General features: G+C 37.4%; 1 protein-coding gene across 5 annotated transcripts in view; it reads right to left on the reverse strand.

Annotated features, from left to right (window-relative positions):
* The window catches only part of rapgef3 (Rap guanine nucleotide exchange factor (GEF) 3), a 45,193-nt gene that overhangs the window by 10,469 nt on the left and 7,713 nt on the right, over positions 1–27,011 (reverse strand). For 3 of the 5 annotated variants that reach the window (XM_055165485.1, XM_055165488.1, XM_055165487.1), the window contains 9 exons: positions 20,553–20,597; positions 9,550–9,656; positions 9,344–9,465; positions 6,298–6,475; positions 5,751–5,835; positions 4,298–4,358; positions 3,392–3,468; positions 2,703–2,849; positions 1,650–1,753 (listed from right to left, as the gene is read on the reverse strand). In XM_055165485.1, the coding sequence (XP_055021460.1) occupies positions 1,650–1,753; positions 2,703–2,849; positions 3,392–3,468; positions 4,298–4,358; positions 5,751–5,835; positions 6,298–6,475; positions 9,344–9,465; positions 9,550–9,656; positions 20,553–20,597 (926 nt within the window). Of the gene's footprint in view, positions 1–1,649; positions 1,754–2,702; positions 2,850–3,391; positions 3,469–4,297; positions 4,359–5,750; positions 5,836–6,297; positions 6,476–9,343; positions 9,466–9,549; positions 9,657–20,552; positions 20,598–26,577; positions 26,964–27,011 lie in introns of those variants that run through there. The other 2 variants (XM_055165486.1, XM_020929657.2) reach the window with 1 other exon arrangement.

Raw genomic sequence — 27,011 nt, forward strand, 5'->3', positions numbered from 1 at the left:
TTTAGCGGAACGTACGGGCTCTTGTGTCTCTCAATGAGAAGTCAATCAAACTTGACTGGGCGCGTTTAGCTGCTTGTGTTTACCTTCTGTACAGGCTGACCACGGCAAACGCAAGGATTTCAAAAGTAAATTTCAAAGCACTAATTAACAGCCTATGTGGATCTGGGCTCTTTCACATGATACAGAACTGCCCAGGAGCACAATGTGCTGATGGTAAATGCACAAATACAACAATAGATACATGCTCTCTGTGTATTTTGACGGGGATACGCGCCTACGCTCGTGTAGAGCGTCAAAAAATTGAATGGATCCTATTTTCTGAAATCTACACGCACAGGACGTGCTGCTCCGCGCGCTTATTATTTTACTTGGTACAAATGTCAGTAATGCGCGTCACAATGCTTTTTTTACCTGGATTGAAATGGTGGGTTTTTCGTTTTCTTCATACATATTTGCTAAAATCACCGCGATATCAGCAGCGGTGAAACGCCGGAGGTGCGCCCGCGTAGACCGTGATCCTGAGCGAAAGGACCGACGCAGAAGTCCGCGCTCCACCGAGATAAACGCAGCTGATGCCCGATCGCACTCGGGGTTCTCTCAGGGGCGGTCCTAGATTCCAAGTTCTAGTCCAGGATTAGTCCTGGTTTGGTCCTGGTTTAGTCTTGGTTTAGACCTGGTTTAGTCCTGGTTCAGTCCTGGTTCAATCCTGGTTCAGTCCTGGTTCAGTTCTGGTTTAGACCTGGTTACCTGGTTTAGTCCTGGTTCAGTCTGGTATAGACCTGGTTTAGTCCTGGTTTAGACCTGGTTCAGTCCTGGTTTAGACCTGGTTTACCTGGTTTAGACCTGGTTTAGTCCTGGTTTAGTCCTGGTTTAGACCTGGTTTAGACCTGGTTTAGTCCTGGTTCAGTCCATATACGGTGCAAAAGTTCAGCATCTTAACAGTTCTTTTGGTGAGAGTAAATTAAAAGTGCTGCAATAGTCATATAATGTTTTACATTTTAAATACAGTAATATTGTAATGTAACAAATGACTTTGAAATGACAGTAACAAGTCATAAATAACACATTACAGTTTTAAAGTCACTTGTCCAACAGTGTAATCTTGTAAAGTTGTTGTAAACTAGAAGTCAGTTTGAAAGATAAATGCAGCCTTTCATTTACAGATCTCATCTAAATATAAAATGAACTGAACTTTGAGCTAGTTCAATTAAAATTGTGAACTATGAACATGAACTATTCACTTTGAACAAGTGTGAACTGAACTTTGAACTAGTTCATGAAAAGTGTGAACTTGCACAACACTGTTGGTTGGTGTGACTGATAGCTGAAAAAAGTCCATTCGATATCACCGATACCGACATTTGAATTGATATATCGTCCATCCTTAAGTAACAAATGTACTTTTCCTAATTTTCCATGAATAAATTATTCAATATTTGTTGTTTACTGGCATATTCACATAATTGTATATTCAAATAATCACCTATTTCAAATCTGTAAGAAATGTATATATTTAGTACTCCTTTAGTATACAGTACTCTTACTTAGAGATTTTAGAACACCTTTCCCCTGTAAAGCTTTATCTCTAACTAGTTCTAATCACTTCAGTAGAGTAGTTGTATAGAGTAGTTATATAGAGTGTGTCTTACTTGCTGTTGGCCCCGGCTCCAGGCTCAGTGGACTCTGCGCTCTTCTCCAGGACCAGAACAGTTTTCCCATGCTCCTCCAGACGCACTGTGTTTGCCTCCACATCCTACACACACAATGTTACAGTACATCTATGAGATGTAACAAGTCTATACAACTCATCACATTATGGTTTCTCAATGGAGATAATTTCTAGTCTCATTTTATCTGTAACAGTAGAAAAGGTTCCACACACGGCTATACAGTGATATTTCTGCACGTTTGAGAGTAATTTTAGTAATTTCACATTTATCTGATACTAATGCATTTAAGTGTAAATATTACACAAAACTGACTCTTTAAGCTTTAAGACATGTTATTATCTCCTCAAAAACATATTTGGAGTTGTGTTTTGTTTCATTCACATATGCTTAGCAGGGGCGGATTGGAAATCTGTGCGTTCTAGAAAAATCTAGAACGACCATCCGGTATACTGGCTGTCGGGAGTACTAACAGCCCAGGGTGCTACAATGATATTTTGCCAATTGTCAAGCATAAACTGCATACGCCTACAAGGTGGTATACTCTGTATAAACAACTGTCAACGTTAATGACCGTCCCAAATTGGTTTTAGGTCCAGGTCCATCCCTGTGCTTGAGTAACCCTTTATTATTAGTCTGTCTACATCTCCAAAGCTCAAAATGCTCTGTTCCACCTTGTGATGTCATGAAGCTGTAGTTTTCAACTTAACAGCTATCTTTTACCTTTAGTTCAGTAAAGATAGGGAATTCCAGGGCTGAAATGATCCAAATGATTCTAGTGAAAGTGTATGGAGTTTAAAAACACAATGCAGACACATGACATCACAACATAGATGTTTGAATTTTCAGTTTGCAAGAAGAACTACAAGTGTGAATGAAACAAAACCCAAATCCAGGAATGTTTCTGATGAAGAAATTATAACATAGATCAGAAAACAGTGTAATACGGGCCATTTCATTGTTTTAATAATTTTGGTCAATATCGCCCAGCCCCAACCCTGTACATGATCTGGAACCACCTCATATCTTCCATACCTTGAGGATGCGTATAAAGTCATGCTTGTCCACCCGGAGGAAGTGACAGTTGTCTTCTCTGAGGATGATGGTGGCAGCTCGAGGAGCATCATTTAGCAAGGCCAGTTGCCCAAAGTCCTCTCCTTCATGTAATGTAGTCACCACACCCTACATACAACACAAGTACTTTTACATTTACAGTACTCCAAACAAGTCAATATTTGAGGAGTTATATTTAGTTTCATGGCTGGACTAAATATAACAAGTGAATCAGTGGTGGAGTCTAAGAAAGTAAAAATAATAAAATACTGTACTTAAGTAAAATGTTTAGATATACTGACTTTTTACTTTTATTCACTTCATTTGAGAGAATATATCTGTTCTTTCTTCTACACTACATTTTGAACTGAAAAATAAAAGTTTTTTTTTTTTTTTTAATAGTGTGAGACCTGCTGAACCGCCTCAGGGGTTTATTTTAGCACATTTGAGCAAATAAAAATATCCAAATAAAAAAAAAATCATCAAAGTCACTATATTTGAAGCTTTATTAGATCACAAATTGTACAAATACTTAAACTTTTTACTCCTTAAATACATTTTTAAAGAGGTACAGTACTTTAATATGTTTACTTAAGTAGATTTTTTCATGTGATAATGTTGTTTGCTCCAGCATTTGTATTTTTACTTAAGTTACGTTTGTGTATCCTTACTTTTCCATGTGTTATGACGTTGACAGAGCCCTTCCAGATGATGTACCAGGACGTGCCCTTGTCTCCCTGGCTGAACACTGAATCAAAACAAACACAAAATAAACACAGAATAAACACAGAAATAAACACAGCTATTACTATTTATTCATCGGTGTCAGTTTCCTCTTCAAAGGCACTATTTTGAGTACTTCTTGCTATTCAAATGATATAATATTTAGTTTGGAATTTTGAATTGCTATGGCAGCGGTTCTAATGTAGTATCACTTGGAAACTCATGACTAAGGTTTGTTCTCTCTTTCTTTGTTCCTGGTTTGAGTTAGTTTTAGTCTTTATGTTGACTAGATGAGGCCCTGTTCTAATCCAGGTTTCGCTCCAGGGTTTAGTCCCAGGTTAATCCCAATTTTGCTGTTTTGTAGTAGTAGAGTTGGTCATTATAATAGCTATTCTTTCAATTAATACGAGATATAAATTAAGGAATCAACCAAATAAACCAAATTTCATAAGTGCAGGTGCAAACTTAACTCTACCTAATCTTAATATATAATTTACTTTATAAACCACAACCAGATTACATTTTAAACCTAAAGGTGCACTGTGTAGCTTCTGCTTGTCTCCATGGTGACATTATTGCTTTGCCTGAGATGTCCCACAGTATGGCATTAAATAAATATATCCTGTATTTATTCAATTACACGTATGTTTATGTGATCCACTTGAGATTATTTCAGTAAAAAAAAACAACAACATGGAGACAAAGTGATGGACCCTCTTCTAGAAAGGTTACACAGTGCACCTTTAACAGTTATAGATAATTAGAGTAGTGCATTTTGAAACATGCTCTGCTGGATCCACATAAAGCTCCCTGTGTGTCATGTCTCTACACACTCAAATGTCAGAGGCACTCACAAACTGTTCCGGATTTGGCATGAGACTCGAAGACCAGCACTGCAGCCAGCTCCTTACGCACCTGGAACACAAAACACAGCACAAGTCAACAAGTCATCTAGACAACGTGATGCAAAACAGCAACTATGATACAACTATTATTTATGTGAATTTTGCTAAAATGATAAAAAAGGATGCCAAACATATTTTTTTGTTTGTGGCTAAAACAAAACACTATAATAGCACTTTTGAGAGATCGTTGATATAGCAATGTCACAACTAGGCAAGACAATTTGAAAAAAATAATTTATCGCTACAAAGAAATATCATGATAAATAATAACAATGACCCTTCTTTTACCCAGTGAATGGTAGAAAGAAACAGTAATAAGTGGGGGTCACTTTTTCATCCCTCTACAGCTCAAATCTTACTGTAATACATAAAAATAAAATAAAAATAAGAAATAGCAAAAACCTCCCCACTATTGCACCATATATTGTTCTAGTTGTCATATATTGAACGAAAACTCAATGTAGCAGAGGTGAGACCAAGTCTTTGTTTTGCAAGTCTCAAGTGAGTCTCAAGTTTTTGACCTCAAGTCCGAGTCAAGTCCCAAGTCAAATACAGGCAAGTCCATGTCGAGTCTCAAGTCACTGGCCCATAAGTCTAAGTCAAGTCCGAGTCGTCTGCTTGAGTCATTTCATGTCTTCAAATCAAAATAACAAATGTAGCTTAGATTTTTGCAATTTAAATGAACTTTAAATTAAATTGTACTTTAAAAGTCATGACATATTTATGTATATTTACATAAGAGTTGTAGAAATTTAAATTTTTCCTTTTTAAATGTCTTTGACAAGATCTTCGTGTGAATCATTACGATCAGAAAAGAAAAAATTCAGACTTAAAAGTGAAGATTTAAAAGTTTAAGACAAGTCTTCTCAAGTCACAGGTCTCAAGTCCAAGTCGAGTCCCAAGTCTTAGTCCATTTTATCAAGTCAAATCTCAATCCTAAAAATAGTGACTCAAGTCTGACTCGAGTCCTAGTCATGACTTGCAAGTCCCAACTCTGCAATATTGTAAATATCATGACAGGCCTAGTCACAACTAAATCTAATACATATTCTTTATGTGATTATGTATGATGATCAAATTTTGTCCATTATTTTTTTTTTTCCACATTCTATGGATTACGGTAATGCTCGTGACTACAGCCACGCTTGTGTAATGGAATAAACACCACTTAAATAACTCAGAGAGGTGCTCTTATCGTTGTTTCAGTTTCTGTTGCATGTAGACCCAGTAATTGTGTGTTGTTAACCACGAATCAATGACAGGAAATTCTCCAAAAGCATTTTGGCTTGCCCTCAATTTCATTTACATAACAGGCCTTTTTCGTGCCTCAAACCAATATAAAAATCATGTCTTTTATGATGTTTTTATCGCTAGGAGGTGACTGTAGAGTTGTGATACTGACTGAGGTGGAGAGATGAGCTGCAGCCTTGACGTGTAGTAGCTCCTCATAAATCACCTCCAGGTCCTCTGCACTTCTCTGGCTCGGGCTGAACACAAAGGGGAATATTTTAAAATACTTTATCTATTTAATGTGATAGAACCAGCATTAGCAAGTTATTAGCAAGATGTTGTGACCTAGTCCTTTAATCTTCACAATCTGACTCAAGCAACCTTCATCAAATACATCAATTAGTCTTTTTTCTTCAAATGTAGTTGTTCTTAGGGCTTTGCAAGTAATACAGTTTTAATCTGTCATTTCTAATTTCAATCAAGATTTTGACAAGCAATTCTCTGGCAATAAAAGTGTGGTTTTGAGAGGAGGTCAAACTTTGGAGGAAGAGTTAACAATTTTTGTGTTAAATTGCAATGATTATAGGTCTGTTTTATTAATGTTCAGGAAATCAATTTGGAATCCATTTGTGTTTTTAATAAGTAATAATATTATTTAATGAAAAACTTAACCAGTCAATATGAGGAAAAATATTGATTCGTTATTTTGCTGCACAGACCTTTTGCGGAGAATCATAGTGAGCAAAGCGTCAGGGCCCAGCTGTGAGAGCAGAGACAGCGCCTCCTGCAGGTCCTCCTCTGCAACTTTATCGTTTGTGACGTGGTTCAGACCAAAATCTGAGTCCTGGAAACGGTAGAACTGTGTGTCTTTGTCCAGGAAGTTCAGCTCCTGCTTCACTGCATAAGGAAAAAAAAACAACAACAACAGCTAAACAAAGTGACACTGAATAATTTAAAGACCAAAACATATTACTTCTCAATAATTTGATTTGTGATTTGACAAGCTCTTTGCTTCTTCATTTTGTTCAATATAAATCCTATTTTATGGTATTACTTCAAAAACACCACGTACAGATCTTTAGGGAGCTTTTTAGCCTGACAAGAATGAAAATGATAATTTTTTTTAAATTGATGTAAACGTTTTTGTGCAGTTCATCAATATTTGGATAGCATGGACCTTAGAAAAATAAAATTAAATAAAATATAAAGCAATAGTATAACTTAAAATGTGAAATAACTTTCACATTGATGTTAGTATTCCTTGGATTGGATATTCTAAATCAATATTATAATATTTGTATTATGGGAGGCCAGTTTTACAGATTAAAAATGTTGTCCACTACTTTTTAATGTATTAGTGTTTTAATTTTAAGAAAATATTTAGAATTGTATTAAATTTCAGTATTTAATTCAGAATTTTCTTACTGCACTATCTGTTTAGGCAATGTTTTGAAACCACGTATATATCTCAGAACATGTCCAATAATCAAGGCTCTGTATGAAAACAAATATACTTACAGTATACAAGTATACTTGCACATATACATTTACATAATTATGATTTATTTCACACCTGTCTCTTGCTATAATTTTTGCTACTTATTTAGAGTTTATTATTACCATTTATATTTTTTACTCTTTGTTATCATATTATATTGTGATGTGTGAGCTACTGTGCCCAAATAATCAATAAAGTTTGTCTAAGTCTAATATAAAAAGTCAAAAGTACATGCTCAGATCACGCTTCATATTTTGAATTCAGGTCACTTTAACATGTTAACACTGAAGCTGATTTGAAGTGCACAATCACAGAACATTATCTAAACTATATGTAAATGAGGGCCACTCTAATGGGAGTAATCATGGTAATGTGTGATGAACTGGTCTGAGCTGATTGAAGTGGTCTCCTCTCTCCAGACAGTCTGGGGCACTTGACTGGACAGGAGCTGTCACAGTGTCTGTGTCACGTTTAAAAACACTCTGGAAAACTTAAGAGTGATTTTTGAGACATCGTAATTGTCAAAATATTTTAAAACAGTGCAGATTGGCCATTGTTCTGCCAATGGTTAAGGAGACATGCTAAAATGGATAGTTATTCTCCTTCCTTCATCCTTTGTTTTGACTTTCTGTAATTCTCACTTAAATGTGTAGTTGTTTTAAGATGGATTTAAGCCAGATGCCCTTCAGTGGATGAGTACAAAATGACCTTGTGGATATTATTCTGGCCTTCATAAGGACTTTTGCAGGATTAAAGAACACATATTATGCATTCTTGTAGCTTTAATAAGGTCTGAGGAAGGTCCAAAATGTTGTTTCAATAAAAGAAAGCCAGGACTGAGACAGTGTGTGTGAGTTTTCTTAAAAACGTACTTTATAAACTAGACCTCAGTTTCCAGTAAGGCATTTAGACGTTGGAGCTCCCCCTGCTGTTAGCAACGAGAATGAACAACAATGAAATAAATAAATGAAGTCCTTATCCCCCGTAAGTGTTCTGCCAACAGAACCATGAGTACGCTGTGAACACAATGTGACCTGAGATCACCAGGCTTTTGTTCTGGCTCACTGTGCTCTCTGGTCTTCTGTTAGGACAAAGCTGGCACACTATCTGACAGAAGTAACTAGTATTCATATGTGATAATACCACAATCACAAACACAAACTACACAGACCACTAAGGCATGTGTGTTGCTCAAAGACACAACGTCAGTGTGGACTGCTAGTACCATATTTTCTGGACTATAAGTTGCACTTTATTCATGGTTTGGGTGGTCCTGCGACTTATACTCTGGTGCTACTTACATACTAAAATTTCCAGACTGACAGGCGCAAGAGGCTCTAGGCTTGTTTGTCAATATCTAATACTACTGTTTCTCCTGTACCACTGTCACTTCACACTCTACTGCACATGCCTGCTGTACAAAAAGCCGCTGTCTTGTTGCAAATAGTGAACTATGCAGCCGAAAACAGTAATCGAGCAGCAGAAAGAAAGATTGAAGTGAGCAAGAAACTGGCGAGACTGGAGGAAAGCGGGGATCGAGAACACAACTTCACAGCAAGTGGGCGGGTGCGCCATGTAACTTTCCTGGAAGTCATTGGATGAATTGACAAAGCCTGAAATGACAACTGAAACTATCCTGTCGGGATTCAGAAAGGCCGGAATAATTCTAACTGGAACTGATGCTGAGTCTGCTACAGCTACACAGAAGAGAAAGCGGTGCTCCGTTTACATCACGGATCTATGGTTTATCTCCGGAGGTCGTGCAGAAGTGACACTGAGGATGAAGAATTCAATGGATTTAGTGATTTGAGTGAGATTGAGAGTTTGGTAAACTTATGTTCTGTTGTTTATGCTATAATTATCTGAATAACTATTCATATGTTACGTTAACATATTAACATCTATTCAGCCTGTTGTTCTCTGTTCTGTTGTTATTACTAGAACTTGCCTTTCAAGATGAAATGTTGGTTCCTGGTCTCTGATTTTATAAAATACATTTCCCCAAAAAGTGCGACTCATAGTCTGGTGGGACTTATATATGTTTTTTTCTTCTTCATTGCGCATTTTTTGGCTGGCACTCTGGAGTGACCGGAAAAATACGGTACAAGGGTTTGGAACACCAACCTTTTGGGTTAGTGGGCAGTTTAATCTCTCTACAAACTGAGCCTCTGCCACACAAAACAAATTAAATAAATATCCAAGTTAGTTCTTATTGAGACACTATTATTTTTGTACAGACACAAGTAATAAACTGAGTGTATTCTCACCATGTGCCAGGATTCCCTCGTCCACCAGCACCTGCCACATGCCCACAGCCTGACTCCTGGACTGGATCCCCTCATTCTCCCTCATCAGCCAATCAACAAGCTCCTTTCCTGAACAACACTGTCTGTAACACAAATAAATAGAAATATGCTTTTACTATGAACATTCCCCTTCTTATGTAACTGAGTTGTCAAACAGATGTCTGTACCTGTATGTTTTCAGATGATACTTTCTGTCTCTGATGAGGCTCCGGCTCTTTTCCAGGATCATACAGTACACAGACCTCGCTGCTTTCACCACGCGGTCTGAAAGAAACTGGGAAACAAAAATAACATATTAATGCATATCACTCACTTGACTAAAACAAGAACAGGAACTCAATATTAACTCTGTATTTAGATGATCTTCGTCTGTTTCACTGCATTTTTATTCTAGAATAGCTGATGAGGTTTTACTGCAATGTGTTTAGAAACAGTTTGATCATACTTCATTGAAAAACTATTTTTCAAATATTTTAGGCTCAAAAGCATGACGAAATAAGGAACATTATAAGTATTTATTGAGAATAAGGAAGGGAATGAAATGACTCTATCTAGACCTGTTCTTCATGTGGAATTGCATATTATTTATGTCAGTTTTCCTCTCTACTTTTGCCGATTGCTCTCCCATATGAAAACACAACAACAATTAAATGAAATATTATGCTGCAAACATTTCCAATATTTTTATGTCTTTAATAAAAGTAAAATTCCAGACAGTAAGCAAAGATAAAGCGGATGGTCTTCTGTTGGCAAATATAAACTAGTAAAAGATATGTGGAGTTACTATTGTTTTGTGTGATCTGCAAGTTGTTTTATTTTTCACATTTTCCCACAGTGTTAAGCCCACTTGTGGCGTTACATCATGTACACAACAACATAAAAGTGTAGGTTTATGGTTTTGTATTGCTGTGTGTGTGTGGGCTTATGCAAGTTCTAAAAAAAATGTGTTAAAATCTGCTATCTTAAGCTCTCCCACTCCTAACTCTTAAAATTTCCAGCCACTATAAATCTGACTTTTGACCACCCTGCTGTACTAGACTCCCTTTGAAAATCCCTCTCGAAGGGTTAGGTTAGGTTTAAAATCCAGGTCAAAAATTGTCTGCTAGTGATGCAGAAAAATTGATTACACAACCTAAAATGGACCTTTGTTAGTGACCCATTTTCACGCTTGGTACTTGGCTTCAAATTAAAATGCAAACTAGATTAATGTGTGCTCCAGTAATATTCACAATGTGCATAATGATTGACAGAAGTTTTTGTACAGGGTTTACTTCTTAAGCCTTTGCAGTCTTGTGATCTCACGAGAGGCACACACACACAGAGCACCCGGTCTCTGTGTGCTCCTCGTGAATGTAGAAGTTTGGTCTTAAGATGCACCAAGGATTAAAATATGCTATTTTTTCAGTTTGGAGGAATTTGTTGATGCAAGAATAAAAAACAAACAAAACTAGAGGCACTTTGGGAAGCAGTTGTCTAACATTAATGGTTAAGTGTAAGATTAACAAAAATGGCATGCCTTCTAGTTCATCATGGGTAATTTTTCCTGTATGTCATCATAAATGATAAAAACTCCACAATATTTTAGTTAACCTTTAGTTAAAGAACTGTGGGTAATTTCATGGAGGTGGCACATCACCAGTATGATCCATGGAGAAAGAAAATAAAAACATACTTGGGAACATTCTCTGTGCCAATAGATGAGTGTCATAGTAGAATATAACAAATTCAAAAGCAGGAGGAGGCTTTCCTAGCTAAATAAGAGTCAGGTTTGTGGAGATGCAAGCCCACTCAGAGTTAGGACATGGTTATCAGTGCAATAAAAACAACCAAACTGAAAAAGCATACAAACATACTTATACTTATAAGGCACACTGTCATTAAATGGTCTATTTTTGAACTTTTTTCACAAATAAACCGCACCGAACTATAAACGAAACATAACAGTTGGATGGGTCAGTCGGACGTTGTTTGGGGCGTTCACGGTGACTCTGGGATTTGTTCAGTTGTGGCGTGTAAGGAGGGTGCTGTCTGGGACCGCTGGATTGTTGGCGTGTTCGCAGTGACTCAGTGAGTGTGGCTGTGGGTGTTTTTCGCTGCGCAGTCGCTGTCTGCTCCGAGCTTGTTTGCATGTTCTGCTGGTGGTGCGGCTTTGTAGTTTACTGAAGTCGCGCTGGGACACCCGAGTGGATTCGTGTATGGGGCGCTCTGGATTATGGGGCGCACAGTCGTTTTTTGATGGGGTTGGAGGCTTAAGAGCGTGCCTAATAGCCCGGAAAATACGGTATTTGTTTCTTAGTCAAGACTTTTTCAGAAACTATCACAAGACCGTTGGTGTCAAATGATAAAAAAAAATTTAGATTTATATAGATTTAGATTTAGATTAGATTTTTAGAGTGTATTTTTAATTTGTTTGGTGTGGAGTCCTCCAGGGCCCAGAAAGATGCCATTTAATAAATTTTGCTATTAAAGGGTCTCTATTGCCCAAAATAATGCTGTTACCTCCTCAAGACCATACCTGAAGTTGTGTTTTGTTCCATTCACACATGTTTGAGTAAACCTGTGTTATTAGTCTGTCTACATCTCCAAAGTTCAAAATGCTCTGTTTACCTTGTGATGTCACGAAACAGTAGTTTTCAAGTTAACAGCTCCTTTTACCTTTTGTTTAGTGGAAACTGGAACTTCCAAGACTGAAATGATCCAAATGATTCTAGTGAAGGTGTATGGAGTTTAAAAACACAGTGGACCACATTTCCTGTATTATCATATGAGATCACAAGGTGGAACAGAGTCTTTGCATTTTAAGAGAAAAACTCAGAGAACTGCAGAGTTTATGAGTTAAACACGTGAATGAAGCAAAACAAAACTCCAGGTATGTCTCTGATGAGAACATTATAACATAAATTAGAAAATAGTATAACATGGGCCTTTTAAATACTGCTTCTGTCATTATTAGGACTAGTCACTACTTCTTCCAATTCAACTACAACTTCTACTACTATTATTATGACTTCTATTATGACTGCTGTTACTACACATCAAACATATGGCCTATTTCTAGCCTTAGTCATCTATAAAACTCTTATGCGGTCAGCAGAAGCACAAACGTACTGTGAGAGGTTAGTAGGTTTACACTCTTTATTTTACAGCTTTTATGATCTGTAGTCATTTAAACTCATAAAAAAACACTTGTGACAGTCAGTGCCTCTGTCCCATAACACGACCTTTGACCTCTGCGTATTTGTGGTCAAACAACACAGTACTGTTAGTGCCCTCTTCAGAGCCACATGGTAAATCTGATGTAAAGCCTGGAATAATGAGGTGTCACCATGTCAAGTTTTACTGTTGTGTTTATTGTGGTAACTGGGAATACACTTAAACTGTATAATTAAAGTTAAATAAATCATAGTAACTGTATTTATCATATTTTGACTACATATGTATTCAAGACCTGGAAATGCCACTCTCTACTGAATAAATGGCAAAATGTAGCTGTTAACTTGAAAACTACATGACATCAAAAGTGCTCTGTGAGAATTGTGAAAATGAAACAAAACACAACTCCAGGTATGTTTTTGATAGAGTAACATTACAATATGATTTAAAGCTCACATAAATCAATACTGTGTACCGTATTTTTCGGACTATAAGTCACTTTCATGTTCTTTCATGGTTTGGGTGGTCCTGTGATTTATAATCTGGTGCGATTTATATATTAAAATTTTCACACTGACAGCCTCGAGAGGCTCTAGGCTTGCGTGCCAGTATCTGCTACTCCTATTACTCCTGTAACACTGGCTCTTTGCCCTTTACTGTGCATGTCTCCTGCAGAAAAAAGCCTCTGTCCTGCTGCAAGTAGTGAAATATTCAGCCAAAAATGGTAACTGAGCAGCAGAAAGAACGTTTGGCGTGAGCGAGAAACTTGTCAGGGACTGGCGAATGGCGGGGATGGACAACACAGCTTCACAGCAACCAGGCAGGTGCACCATGCAACTTTCCTGGAAGTCATTGGATGGATCGACAAAGCCTGGACAACTGAAAACATCCTATCGGGATTCAGAAAGCCCAGAATAATTGTAACTGGAACTGATCTTGAGTCTGACGACAACTATGCAGAAGAGGAAGCGGCGCTCCATTTACCTCCGGAGGATGAAGAATTCAATGGATTTAATGATTTGGAGTGAGATGGAGTGTTTGGTAAACTTATGTTATGTTGTTTGTGCTATAGTTATCTGAATAACTCTTAATATTTTACATTAACAGGCTGTTGTTCTCTGTTCCATTGTTATTATCATAATTTGCCTTTCGAGATGAAATGTCGGTTCCTGGTCTCTGATTTTATACTATAAATTTCCCCCAAAAAGTGCAACTTATAGTCCGGTGCGACTTATATATGTTTTTTCTTCTTCATTATGCATTTTTTGGCTGGTGCAACTTATACTCCAGAGTGACTTATAGTCTGAAAAATACGGTAATATAGGACAAGCCACCTGCTTGTCTTCACAGACATTCAAATCTCTGCCTGAAGTGTAAACAGTATGGAACTTATATATCACTATTTTAGCATTTACTTTATTACAGGTATCTTTATTCATAAAAGAAATATATTGAAAAACATGTATTCTTAGTAACGTCTCCTTTCTACAGATCCAACTTGTTACTTGACCTGGTGGCCTCACCTGCTTGTCTCTATGGTGGTATATAGTTTAATGCCATATTGGAACATTACAGGCATTGAAATGACCGCTCCATGGAGACAAGAAGGTGGTGGCCCCTCCATCAGAGAGCTTACATTTTGTACTCATTGGATTTCTGCTATATGTTTTTTTTTTTTTTTCAAATTTTTTAAATTCCACCAGCTTTATGTACGCAGATGTTAATTTGATGTTCCCTCTAAAATAAAAGTGATTGTGTAAAAAAAAATAAATAAATTAAAAAACACTTAATGACAAAATCCATTAATACTGAACCACATAAAACTCTATAGGCTACATTTGTATTTATCATCTCTATCAGGCGTTCCCAGACTGGCTGACAGTATAATAGATGTCCCAGACTCTCTCCTGTGCCCTGTTGGTATTAAAGTGTGTGGAGGTCACTACATTTCCCAGAAGCCTCCTCTCCCCTGGGCTCCTACAGCCACATTCTCAGACATGTCAACATCAAAACATGTTACAAATGTGACTTTCCATTACCCAACAGAGCAGTGATAAAACATGGAAAAGCAGATTTGGTGACAGAGCATCGGTCGTTTATCAAAGGTAAAATGCTCAGGCAGAGGTTTAAAGCAGCAATCTTTTAGTTAAGGGGTAAATGACCAGTTACTAGTGCAAGATAAAGGTGCACTATGTAACTTTTTGTTGGAGGGTTACCACCTGCTCGTCATCAGGGACAGGTTATTGCTTTGCCTGGATTGTTACATAGTGCATTCAACTTCTTCTATCTCTCCATCCATCTGGAGTAATATTAACACTATTACTACTACTACAATAGCAAAAAAGTTAAATCTTCAGTTTCACTTTGCAAGGTAAAATGTTACAAAAACTTCCCATGTGTTTCTACTGGGAGCTTTGTGCATTCCATTTTTTCATTCACAAATCTGTCATCCTAAAGTATAAAGTTATCCTACCAACAAACCAACCAGGCAGATTCAGGAAAAAACATTTCCTGGAATGACGTAACAAGATTTTACAACACGGAGATCACTTTTTTACCATGTAGTCATCTGATCTGCTCATAAAATACTGAAAAATATGTATGCCTTCAGATACTAAACCCTGAACTAAACCAGGACTAGAGTGGGACTAAACCAGGACCAAACCAGGACCAAATCAGTGCAACTGAGAACACAATGGACTACTACTTCTATTACTACTATCACTATTTCTACTACTGTTACTATTAAACAAACAACAACTACTACTATTACTATTATTTTAACTATTCTATGATATTCTACCAGACAGTTATCTCCAGTGTCTGCTGAGGAGGATGCCTCAAGAAGAAGCGATTGGATAAACTGTGACTGAAGGGTTTGTCCATCCTGGATAACCCCCAGCACCCCCTGCACAGCACCATCACTGGACAGGAGAGCACAGGCTGTGGTCCCTGCCTCGCTCCACGGACACACTCTGGAAGTCCACGGAGTGAGGCAGGGATTCAATACTTCACTGTAATCCGATCAAGTTATATAAATGTATCTTATGTATTGTATTACGTATTGTATGTTGCCTGAAATATGGATTTCCTTCAGGATTGTAAAGTATCTATCTATATGTATGTGTCTATCTAATAGCCTACTGTAAATACTACTACTACCAGAATTATACTAGGACAAACCAGGACAAAAGGACTAAACCAGGACCAAACCAAACCACATCAGGACAATTCTGAACATAGTCTACTACTACTGCTACTACTACTAGTACTATAACTACTACTTATCTAAACCAGAACCAAACCAGACCACATCAGTACAATTCTGAACATAGCCTACTACTCCTACTAGTACTACTACCAGTATAAATACTACTACTAATCTAAAGCAGGACAAAAGGACTAAACCAAGACCAAACCAAACCACATCAATACAGTTCTGAACATAGCCTACTACTGCTACTACCACTACAACCACTACAACTACTACTACCAGAGGTGGCGCTACCATTAGGCAACAGTAGGCCGCTTAGGGCATCGAACCTGGAGGGGCCCCCAATCAATTGCCCCCAATGCCATTAATGGCCAAGGCCTCAGAGCATTTTGATTTTCTCTCAGTATGACATTAAATGAGAAATAAGAAAACACCATCAAAATAGAATTTCATTGTCAAATCTATTTTAACTGCCAAAGCACCCCCCCTTTCATGTTAGAATGGACATAATCATATCATATGTAATGGATGTAAACAAAAATGTAATTGTGCTACCAAAAAAATAAAACTACTTTCAGTTCAGTTCAAATAAAGATGTGCAGGTCTCATGAACAATGGGAAAAAACAAAACAGTGCGTTATAGTGAGGGCCCCAAACTCAAGTTCACCTAGGGCCTCCAAATTGCTAACTCTGCCACTGACTACTACTAATGTAAACCAGGACAAAGGGACTAAACCAGGATGAAACCAGGACCGAATCATTCATTGTGAACACAGTCTAAATTCTTAAACTATCTCACCCACAAATGAGAACTATTGTAAGTCTGCCTGGTGCTGTATAGTCGTGTTATAACACAACACAATAGAACACAACAGCTAGGACTTGGAGCTTGGAGACTTGCCGACCGACTTGCTTTGTTTGGCGTTTGTAAACTATCTAATAAAGTTATCAGGGTGAAGCACAGGCAGGACTCATGTTACAGAGTCAACAGTGAGTTTCCCACAGGTGCAGAGATATGGAGACAAAGTACACTCATAACTTCAAATGATTCTGACAGTGATGAACGGGACACCTGCTGGACTATGGAATATGTAAGTATATAGTGCTTGCTTAACCACTAAACAGAAGTCACAATATATTAAAACATTATTATACTGTAAAGTGGATGCTGGATTATTTGTTATATTTAACTGGAGAAATAAACCAGGGACTGCAGATGATCTACAGTATTGCAGGGTTAAAAATAAAAATTCTTTGAAATTATTATTACATTATTGTCAATTATACTGGTAATCATTGTTCTATATTATTCACTACTGCTGTAAACATCACCAAGGCAACGAGTAAACAAATGAACTGGTGTTAGAAGGGACTAGCTTCAACTAAAACAGGAATAACAAATGCTTTGAACGTCCACAAACGGCTAAAAGGTTTTCATGTGATTTAAAAGTGAACTATTTTCAGTTTACAGGACCATGATATAAGCGAATTAAACAACTCTGAGCAATGTTAAAATAGTCTAACTCCTCGTTGTTTAATCCTCACTTATTTTGTCGTGATCTTGTGTTTAATTTGAATAATATAATGAATAAAAGTTTATTAAATAGCTTTGATAAGATTCTGAATATATTTTTGTCCCAAACATAATTCTTAAACTGTAGCTGCTGCTAACTAAAACACTCCTTTGTATTTAAAGGTGCATTGCGCAACTTTATTAGTGGAGTTTGCATCATCTGCTTGTCTTCACAGTGATGTTATTGCTTTGTCTCGAATGTTCCACAGTAGAGTTTAATCCAAGATAACTATAGGCTACAGTCCAGGTCAGATCTGTGGAAAGGCAAACATATTCACAGAGAGAATTATTCAAGAGAATTATTGTATTTTCAGCAATAGAAACACCCCTAATGAATAAATGTTTGTTTAATGTCATACCATGGAACTTTTCAGGCAAAGCAATAACATTTCCATGGAGACAAGCAGGTGCTGGACTCTCCACCAGAACTGTTGCCCATTGCACCTTAAAGGAAAATTTTTTCTTACAAATTAACGTTATTGGATGAAAGTAGCTGCAGCCAGTGGTAAGAGATAATTGTGGCAAATGTGGTAGTCTAAATATAGACCATATTCTGCAAAATTCTATAAAATTCTGTTATAATTGTCTTACTTTGTCATCTACCCACTCAAAGTTGTAGAGAAATTAATAATTCATGCATGTTTGAAGAACCTTTATTCTTAGTTACTGTAAACAACTTTGACATGTTTTAAAAATATATAACTCATGTGCTCCACATCTTTAGCGCAGACTTTTAAAACTTTTGTTTTGTTTTGGACAGCCTTCCCCCTCACACTGTGTGGTCCTATAGTCTTCAGTGCTTACATGTACTTGTCTTGTAAATGTGATTGAGGGAGACAGGTACATTTTCCTTTGAGGGCCAGATCTGAATCATTTCTTACATTAACTGTGGTGGGTAGCTATAGAAGACAGTTACAGCCTTGATAAATCCTGTTCTTTCAGACCAATTTTAAAATAAAGAGAGCAGTATGTCATGTACAACTGAGTAAAACTGTGTATTCAGCTATACCTGTAGTTGAATACTTGTAAGATAGTGTAATGCTATAGTGTGGAAATGTCTAGGCAAAGTGATAACATCTCCATGGAGACAAGCAGATAGCAGATCCTCCACCAAGTCACATAGTGCACCTTTAAATTTATATATAAAAATAATTGTCAGAAAAAAAATGCAGTTACACATTGCACAACTTGCTCAGCTCCAAGTCTAAATTATAATACCATAATGACAATAATCCTAAAATTACAATGTTTCTTAAGTACCGTACTAAAGGTTTTCAGTGTTGACATTCCTGAACTGGAAAAAACACAATAGAAGTCAAATACAGATGTAATCACCGGACAGTGTCTTCCTATAGTTGTAAAATAACAATAGAAAGTGTGTCCCTATCTCACAATCTCCTTCATTCTCTGTGCAGAGGATCCATTTTCCATGTCAGAGCCTATATTCTATCCCCATTGTAAAGAATCTGACTTCAGGAAGCTGTTAAAGCTATGCGATAACACAACGGTAAGTGGTAGGGAGTCTAGGAGAAGGGTGGGGGTCAAACACCCGGGACCTTGAGTGGCCTTTAGACTCCTTGTGACTAAAATGCCTGGACAGGAATGTGTTTTTAAGGCTCGCTTCAGTGCTAATGCAGGATATTAAAACAACAAAAGAGTGAGTTCAGCAGTTTGAGAGGATGCAAGCTCTGCAGAGTCTGTGATAGCAGAAGTCTAAGTTGCAAGTCACCACATTTTGATATAATAATTGGCACTCTTTACTGATATAGTGTTTACACTGGCAACAAGAAGGGTTTAGTAATAGTATTCAAGCCACAACAATGTGAATACATGTGAATAATATTGATCAAGCAGCCATGCAGTCAGCCTTGTGTTAATAAAGCAGTAAATTGAATGTAATTTGAAAAACAGCATAATGACTATCTTCATTTATGAATGGTATTGCCATCGCACTGCAAATAATTAAAATACTTTTGTAGTTATTTTGTATCTATAATGAGTCATAAAACTTATTTATTCAACCTTCTACAGCTCAAATCTAATCATCGAACTGAAAAGTAATAAAATGTCTCCCTCTAGTACAAAGAAAAAGTCCCTGTGATAAATACTGACCCCCAAAAAATGATTGTTCCATCTAACTAACACTACTACTACAATTACTACAGCTATTACTACTACTACCACCACTGCGGTACTACTATAACTACTACAGCTATTACTACTACTATAACTACTGCAGCTATTACTACTACTACCACTGTACTACTACTACTATAACTACTACAGCTATTACTACTACTACCACTGTGCTACTACTATAATTACTACAGCTATTACTACTACTATAACTACTACAGCTATTACTACTACTACCACTGTGCTACTACTACAGTTACTACAGCTATTACTACTACTACTACTGTGCTACTACTATAACTACTACAGCTATTACTACTACTATAACTACTACAGCTATTACTACTACTACCACGGTACAACTACTATAACTACTACAGCTATTACTACTGCTACTACTGTGCTACTACTATAACTACTACAGCTATTACTACTACTACTATGTGTTACTATTGCTGCTATTACTACCACTGGTTATTTCATGTACTATTGCCTTAACACTGCTGAAATTACTACTTATTCTATACAAACTAAGTAGTGCTGCTGCTCCTGCTACTACTACAGCTACTAAGGCTACTAACACTACTACTATTACTATTACTATTACTATTACTATTACTACTATTACTATTACTATTACTATTACTGCAGGAATCATGGACTACTATAGTTAGGACTACTCTACACCACTGATTCCGTGTACTATTATTAAATGCTGAAGAACTACTAGATGAATACTTTATTAAGCCTCTGAAAGGGGAAATTCAGGCATCCATGTACTGCTTGTACTGGCTACTGCAACTCATACTACAGTTGTTACTCCTGCTAGCACTGTTCCTTCCCTACTTGAATTTACTTCAACTTCTACTAGTACAACTATTACATCTTTGTCTATATATGTTTCCTTTTTTAACACCATGAATAACTACAGTTTGACAACTTTCTGCTAAAACTGCAACTACAACAACTTCTAACAATCATATTATAGTACTATTGCTACCACATGACTGCTACTACTTTTACTTCACATGTAAAAGTCCTAAAAGTAAGCATACATAGTCGTCTTTAAGCTATGAGATCAGTCTGTAGAATACCTGTTTCATTGTGTCTTTTGAATCCAGGGCTTCGGGCAATGGAGTCTGAAAAAAAAAAAAAAAAAACAGAGAAACTTTATCACAAACGTCTTTAACCTGAAACAACACTGATAGGCGAGTGGGGAACAGTACAACTTAAAGCACTGCAGTGAAAGATATCTGCACTCTGTTACCTCACATTGCATAATATTAAACTGCTGGACTGGTCTGATAGTACAAGTCGTTATTTTGTTCTTAAGGTCAAACAAATACATTATCTCAACATTGTAAGATGCCATTGTCAGCTGTGGCGATGGAGGTGGGTAAGAGTGGGAGGAAAATAACACAAGAAGAGGAGGACAGCACTTTCTACCACTGTTATACAAAACAATTTACTGTGATAACACTAGTACATTAAAGGTCATATATTATCCAGTTTGGAGAGCTTTCAGCCATGTTAGAATGCCGTTACCATCTCAACAAAAAGAGAGTTGTGTTTTGTTTCATTCTTCCATGTTTGATTAAATCTTCATTGTCTCCAAAGCTCAAAATGCTCTGCTCCACCTTGTGATCTCATGAAGCGGTAGATACCTTTTACCTTTAGTTCAACAGAGCTGAAATTATCCAAATGATTGCATTTTTAAACTCCGTACACCTTCACAAAAATCATTTAGATGATTTCAGCCAATCAAACAAAAGGTAAAAGGTAGCTTCATGACATCACAAGGTGGAACAGAGCATTCTGAAATTTCGAGATATACTTAGACTGATATAAAGGGTTTCTTCTCAAGCATGTGTGAATGAAACAAAACACAACTCTAGTATGTTTTTGAGGAGGTAACGACATCATAACATGGCTTAAAGCTCACAAGAGTCAATTTTATGCAATACAGAACCTTTAAATCACACAATACACACAGCGCATTTTCACTTCGCAGAGAATAACTGGATTAAACACAGCTTCAACTTGATCCTCCATCACCAGAGCAACTAAGTAATTCAGATCTACCGTAAATAATAGGGATAGGTCCTCACAAAAACCTTTAAATCAGGAAGGAGTTATTTGCCTGAAACCTATGAATAACTCAATAACTTCTTTACTCAAATCAGGCAAATCTGTAAACTATAGGCCTGTGCATGAAAAAGTATAGGAATCCTCACCTATAGACGATAATAGTGTGTTCTTCAGATGGCACCACAAGTTAAGAATGGTGTTTTTGTCTCTGTGAGTGAGATGAAGCTCAGACTGATAGAAATCTGCTACACCTGCTGCCTTTCTATCATGTTTTGTCTGATTTATTGTGCGTTAAGTCACGTTACAAATCTGCACGCTGATTTACCATGTGTTAAGTCACGTTACAAATCTGCACGCTAAAACTACTACTCCTAAAATGCCTATGGTAAAACTGTATGTCTTTTTACAACTACTGTACTTTCTGCTGTATGGATAAATGGAGTTCAACCTACAAAATCTTATGTAAAAGCCTACAGTTATATACGCTACTATTACTGCTACTCTTGCAACTATTGCTATTGCTACTACTGCTGCTACAACAATTACTACTACTACTACTACTTTCCTAACTACCACTACTACTAAGCCTAAAACTACTACTACCGCTATTACTACTAATTTACTAATAACTACTTTTCTGTCTTCAAGAGGCTGAATATGGACAATACATACTGCACTATAAGTTCATATACTACTCGTGGTGTATTGTATATAATGCCCACCTTCTCTATGAATGCACTGCTTATTTGAGATATAATTATATTAATGGAAATGTACAAATGTCTGCTTTTATTGTCCTTTTCAATCTAGGTACATGATAAACAAAAATGTCACATATAAATATAATTCTTTGGTTACGTAATAAACTCCCATTACATAATTAACTTCCATGTAAAATATTTGTTTCGGCTCAGTGAATCCCTGCTAATGTGTCTACGTTGCAAACCATTTTACAGATGCCCTTTGTTGATTAGTGAGAAATGCTGCAGAGCCAGTATTCACATATCACACATATCTCACATACAGGGTGACAGACAGGCACCTTTAGGTTGGCTGCATGTGTGGTATGAAGGCATGCTGCAGTGTTATCTGCTCTTCATGACAGCTCTCTCACCCCATTTGTTTGCGTCACATTTGAGTCAGTTCATTAGTAAAAATAAATGAGGTCATCACTCTAAAACTACAAGCAGCCGAGCTGAACCAGACAGTCAAACGCAAATCTTTAATGGGCATCATCATTAACCATCTTGTCAAAATGTGATCTTAGAGGTTAAGCAGGGCTGGGTCTGGTTAGTACTTGGGTGGGCTACCTCTAGTGTTGGACGTCAACAGTGACCCCCTGCTCTGACTCTGGAAGTAAATTTTCTATTCATTTTTCACATAGACTTTTTGAAAAATTTAGGAGTTCAGTTAAGAGTTCAGAGGCATTGCAGAGGCCAATCAGCTATGTGTTAACTAACATGGCCATTTTAAGCCCATTCATTGATATTGTTTAATTACTTTGGAGTTCATAACGTTTCAGACAGATTTTAAATAAAATTATACATATTGTAGTCATTCGTTTCCCTGTAGCTGATTAGCCACCCTGATAAGTAAGGTTTCAACCTTTTAATATTATGTTATGGAAGTTTATGGAAAATATTAATGAGAAATTTTGTTCTGGAACCAGAGGGTAGCTACTCTAGTGCAAACTATTGCCGTGTCCTAAGGCAAGACATTTCCCCCTAGCCAGGCTGGTGCCACCTAGTGCCTCCGCTCAATTTCATTTCTCTCTAGCGACTAGGTCAGGAATCAGAATACACTAGACGGTTCGCACAAACCCAGGAAGTGCAAATTCAGGCACCAGCCAATCAGCGAAGAGTGATATATTCAGTGTTGATTTAAAGCCGGAATAAAGAGATTGTTTGGTGATTTTCATCAAGGGGAAAGACGTTATTGCCCTTCTTCCTATGGGATTTGGGAAAAGCTTAATATACCAGTTAGCCCCGTTAGAGGTGCATTACATAGGTCACGACCAAATAGCAGCGATTGGTTAAATAAAAAAAGAACCCGCCTATCATCAAGTGAACGAAATCCAAGGCTGCAAGGTCAGACGGTTTGTATGAAGTGAAACGAAGTAAAACCGGCTGATGAATTAGGCTAATTTCCCCCACCTTGTCTAGTATGAATGTGGTGTATGAGTGCTGGTGTTGGTTTGACGGGTCGATGTTGTGGATTGGCAGCCTTAGGGCAACTGTGGCTCCTGTAGCTGCTTATCACCACTGAAATAAACGTAAAGAGCTTTGGGGGTCTTCAACATGTGGGTTAATAATGTACTGTATTTACATAGCTCTGATGCATTATTAAGGGTCGACCCATACTACTATTACTTGAATGCTGTAAATGCTGTTGTGTCATTGAGCAAGACACTTCATCCACCTTGTGTAAATGTATAATTAAAAGCAAATGCAAACATTTTAAAGAAAATCTAAAAGTACATTAAAACCTAAAAGTTTAGCATTGTAGCGAGGAGAAAATTCAGTTTGTCGACTGGACAAAAGTTAGTTTGGTTGAAGATGTTTCACAGCTCATCCAAACTGCTTCTTCAGTTCTCTACTTTAGCATTGTAGAGAAAAGAGCTGAAAACTCCCCTTTATCACACTTTTCCTTATTACACAGTGCACTTGACTTGATGTGCAGTCCTTGGCACGTAAATATGCAGAGTCATCAAATGGAAAGAGGCCTCCTTTGGCACATTACTCTTCTAATTAGTGACACTGGGTGTGTTTTGAAGTGATATGCAGTTGTGTGTGCGTGTGTAACAGGTTCTTTGCTTTACTATGGCATCCAATCGACTGTTTACTCAGACTAAAGTTTGTTTTAGTGTGTGGCTTTCGTGTCATGTAATAACATTATTTATTAAATATTTTTAAATAACATCTCCATGGAGACAAACAGGTGGCAGGCCACTCCAGAACTGTGGATGCCATGGGGCTGTCTGACAGAAACATGGCTGCCAATCTGTACCAAAGTCTCTCCATCCACCAACTTCTGGTTTCAGATGACATCCCATTTATATACTACAGATAACACCCAAAGCTACTGTAATTGTTTAAATGCTGTCTTTTGTTGTAATACAGCAAGTTCTTATACGTCATTGACAGAAGTGGGTTTATCTTTTGGATATTTCATGTCAAAATACAATGGAGTCAATGGGAAAAACTGCCTCTTGCCTCTCATCTGGGATTATGGCATTGTCACATTATTCTCAAAAGGACAATTTACTAACAGACACTACGTACAGGGTGTAAGTAGAGACAGACTGGTATATCCATTGGCTGATATGTCGGCATATCTTTGCACTTCTAGCATATCGGTTATCGGCCTTAAATCTCCAGCACATGCCGGTATTTTGTTTTGCTACAGTGTATACATATTATGCTTTAATGAGAACAGATACCTGCACAAAACATGACTACATTGCTCTTTTAATGGTTTGTAGTAAAATAAAAAGGCTGGGAGAGACTTTGTAGTACATTTGAATTACAATATTTAAGGAAGAATCAAAATTCGGCCATAATACATCGACCTAAAAATATCGGCCATGAAAAAATTGATCTCTAGGTCTATGCATCTTGCTCAAGGACACAGCATCAGGGTGAGAATCTTTTCATAACCACTGATCCACTGCTTCCTGTGCTCACTCTCAAATTACCAAAGTTTGTCCATAGCCTCACATGTTCCAAGCAGGATGCAGTCAGCGGAGATTTACAGTCATCTTAGCCAAAACTCAAGTATATTTAGAAATGATGAAACACTTTTTGTCCCATCTCGCATCCTGTCTTCCTGTGACCTGCAAACAAAACCTCTGCCCCTTCTAACCATTCTTCTAAACTATCCCGTAAATATGGGAGGACATCTACAGTCCGCAATAGTGCGGAGGACTATTGGTTAAAAATGAACAATAAACAATACACTATTTATAACAGGAATTTAATACAAAAGGAAAAGTTTGCTTGTTGTTGGCTTCCTGTTGATCCACTCCCCAGCAGCTAAGACAATAGAGAAATGTGCACGAGGACAGGGCCTTTAAACCTCCATGTGCTTGACCCGAGCCTGACAATACATAGGAGGATAAAGCTTGTAGTTATGGAATGTTCCACAGTATGACATAAAACAGCTCTACTTTACTTTCATTCAATCACAGAACTGACCTGATTTGGTCTCCAAAAAGCATTTGATGGACCCTCTACCAGAAAAGTTACATTGTGCATCTTTAAAGAGCCCATATAACGTTTCTGATCAATGTTATAATGTTGTTTTCTCATCAAAACATACCCGGAGTTGTGTTTTGTTTCATTCACACATGTTAAACAAAGAAACCCTGCATAATTAGGCTGAATTATTCTCTCAAACTGAAAACTGAAAAATAAATTCTGTCTAACATGTAAAAGGTAGCTGTTAAGTTGAAATCTACCACCACATGACATCACAAGGTGGAGCAGAGTCTTGCCTAATAATGCAGGACTGCTCAAACATGTAGTGTGGATGAAACAAAACCCAACTTCAGATATGTTTTTGAGGAGGTAACAACATTCTAACATGACTTATATCTCACAAGAGTAAATTTTACATCATTTACGACTATTTCAAAATGTATTTCAAATGTTTTCAAAAATATATATATAAAAAAAAAAAACTGTTAAAGCTGCATTGTGTAATTTTTCTGGTGGAGGGTATTAAACCTTTCTATTTTCATGGAAACTAAACCAGAGCAAGTTAAATGTCAGATCTGTGGAGTGGCAACACCCCTCACAGTCAAGAATGCCTGTTTTTCTAGAGATTGCTGAGCTATAAAAACCACCTGCAATTTCATAAAACTAAACTAAACAATGTCATTCTGTGGATAAAACATTCAGGCAGAGCAATGACATATGCATACAAACAACAGGTGACGGATACCCAACCAAAAAGTTACACAGTGCACCTTTAAGACATCTCAATACATTTGTCTGATTGAAAAGTTGCAAGGGCTGTTCCCATGTGTCGTACCCAGCTGATGCCTCGTATGCACTGCTTCTCTCCTGCGTGGCGGTCCGGGAACACTTGATAATGATAACTCCGAAACAGATGCATCTCTTCTGAGTCCAAAATAAACCAAAATCAAATTTCCCCGTCGGAAAAAGCACAACGAGCACCTCCAGACATCGCTACAGCCTTCACCGATCACATGTTTACGGTCTATTGGCGCAGACGACAACAGTAGTTAAGGGATCCGCATATCTATCCGCAGATCTGCACCGGTACCTATTCAAATCTGACTAAAAAAGCGTGACAAGCTCGTTAAAGGCGCACTGGCTCGGTTTCACCCATCCTCAATGCAAAAGGAGGACACGCACGCGCTGGATCTACGACGTATACTGTTCTGTAGTTACGTGCGCTCCTTGGCACGGAAATACGCGCAGTCATCAAAGAGAAAGAGACGG

This window comes from Boleophthalmus pectinirostris, unplaced genomic scaffold, assembly GCF_026225935.1.
Source record: "Boleophthalmus pectinirostris isolate CB_2022bp ecotype Guang Dong unplaced genomic scaffold, ASM2622593v1 HiC_scaffold_8, whole genome shotgun sequence".
Taxonomy (NCBI): domain Eukaryota; kingdom Metazoa; phylum Chordata; class Actinopteri; order Gobiiformes; family Gobiidae; genus Boleophthalmus; species Boleophthalmus pectinirostris.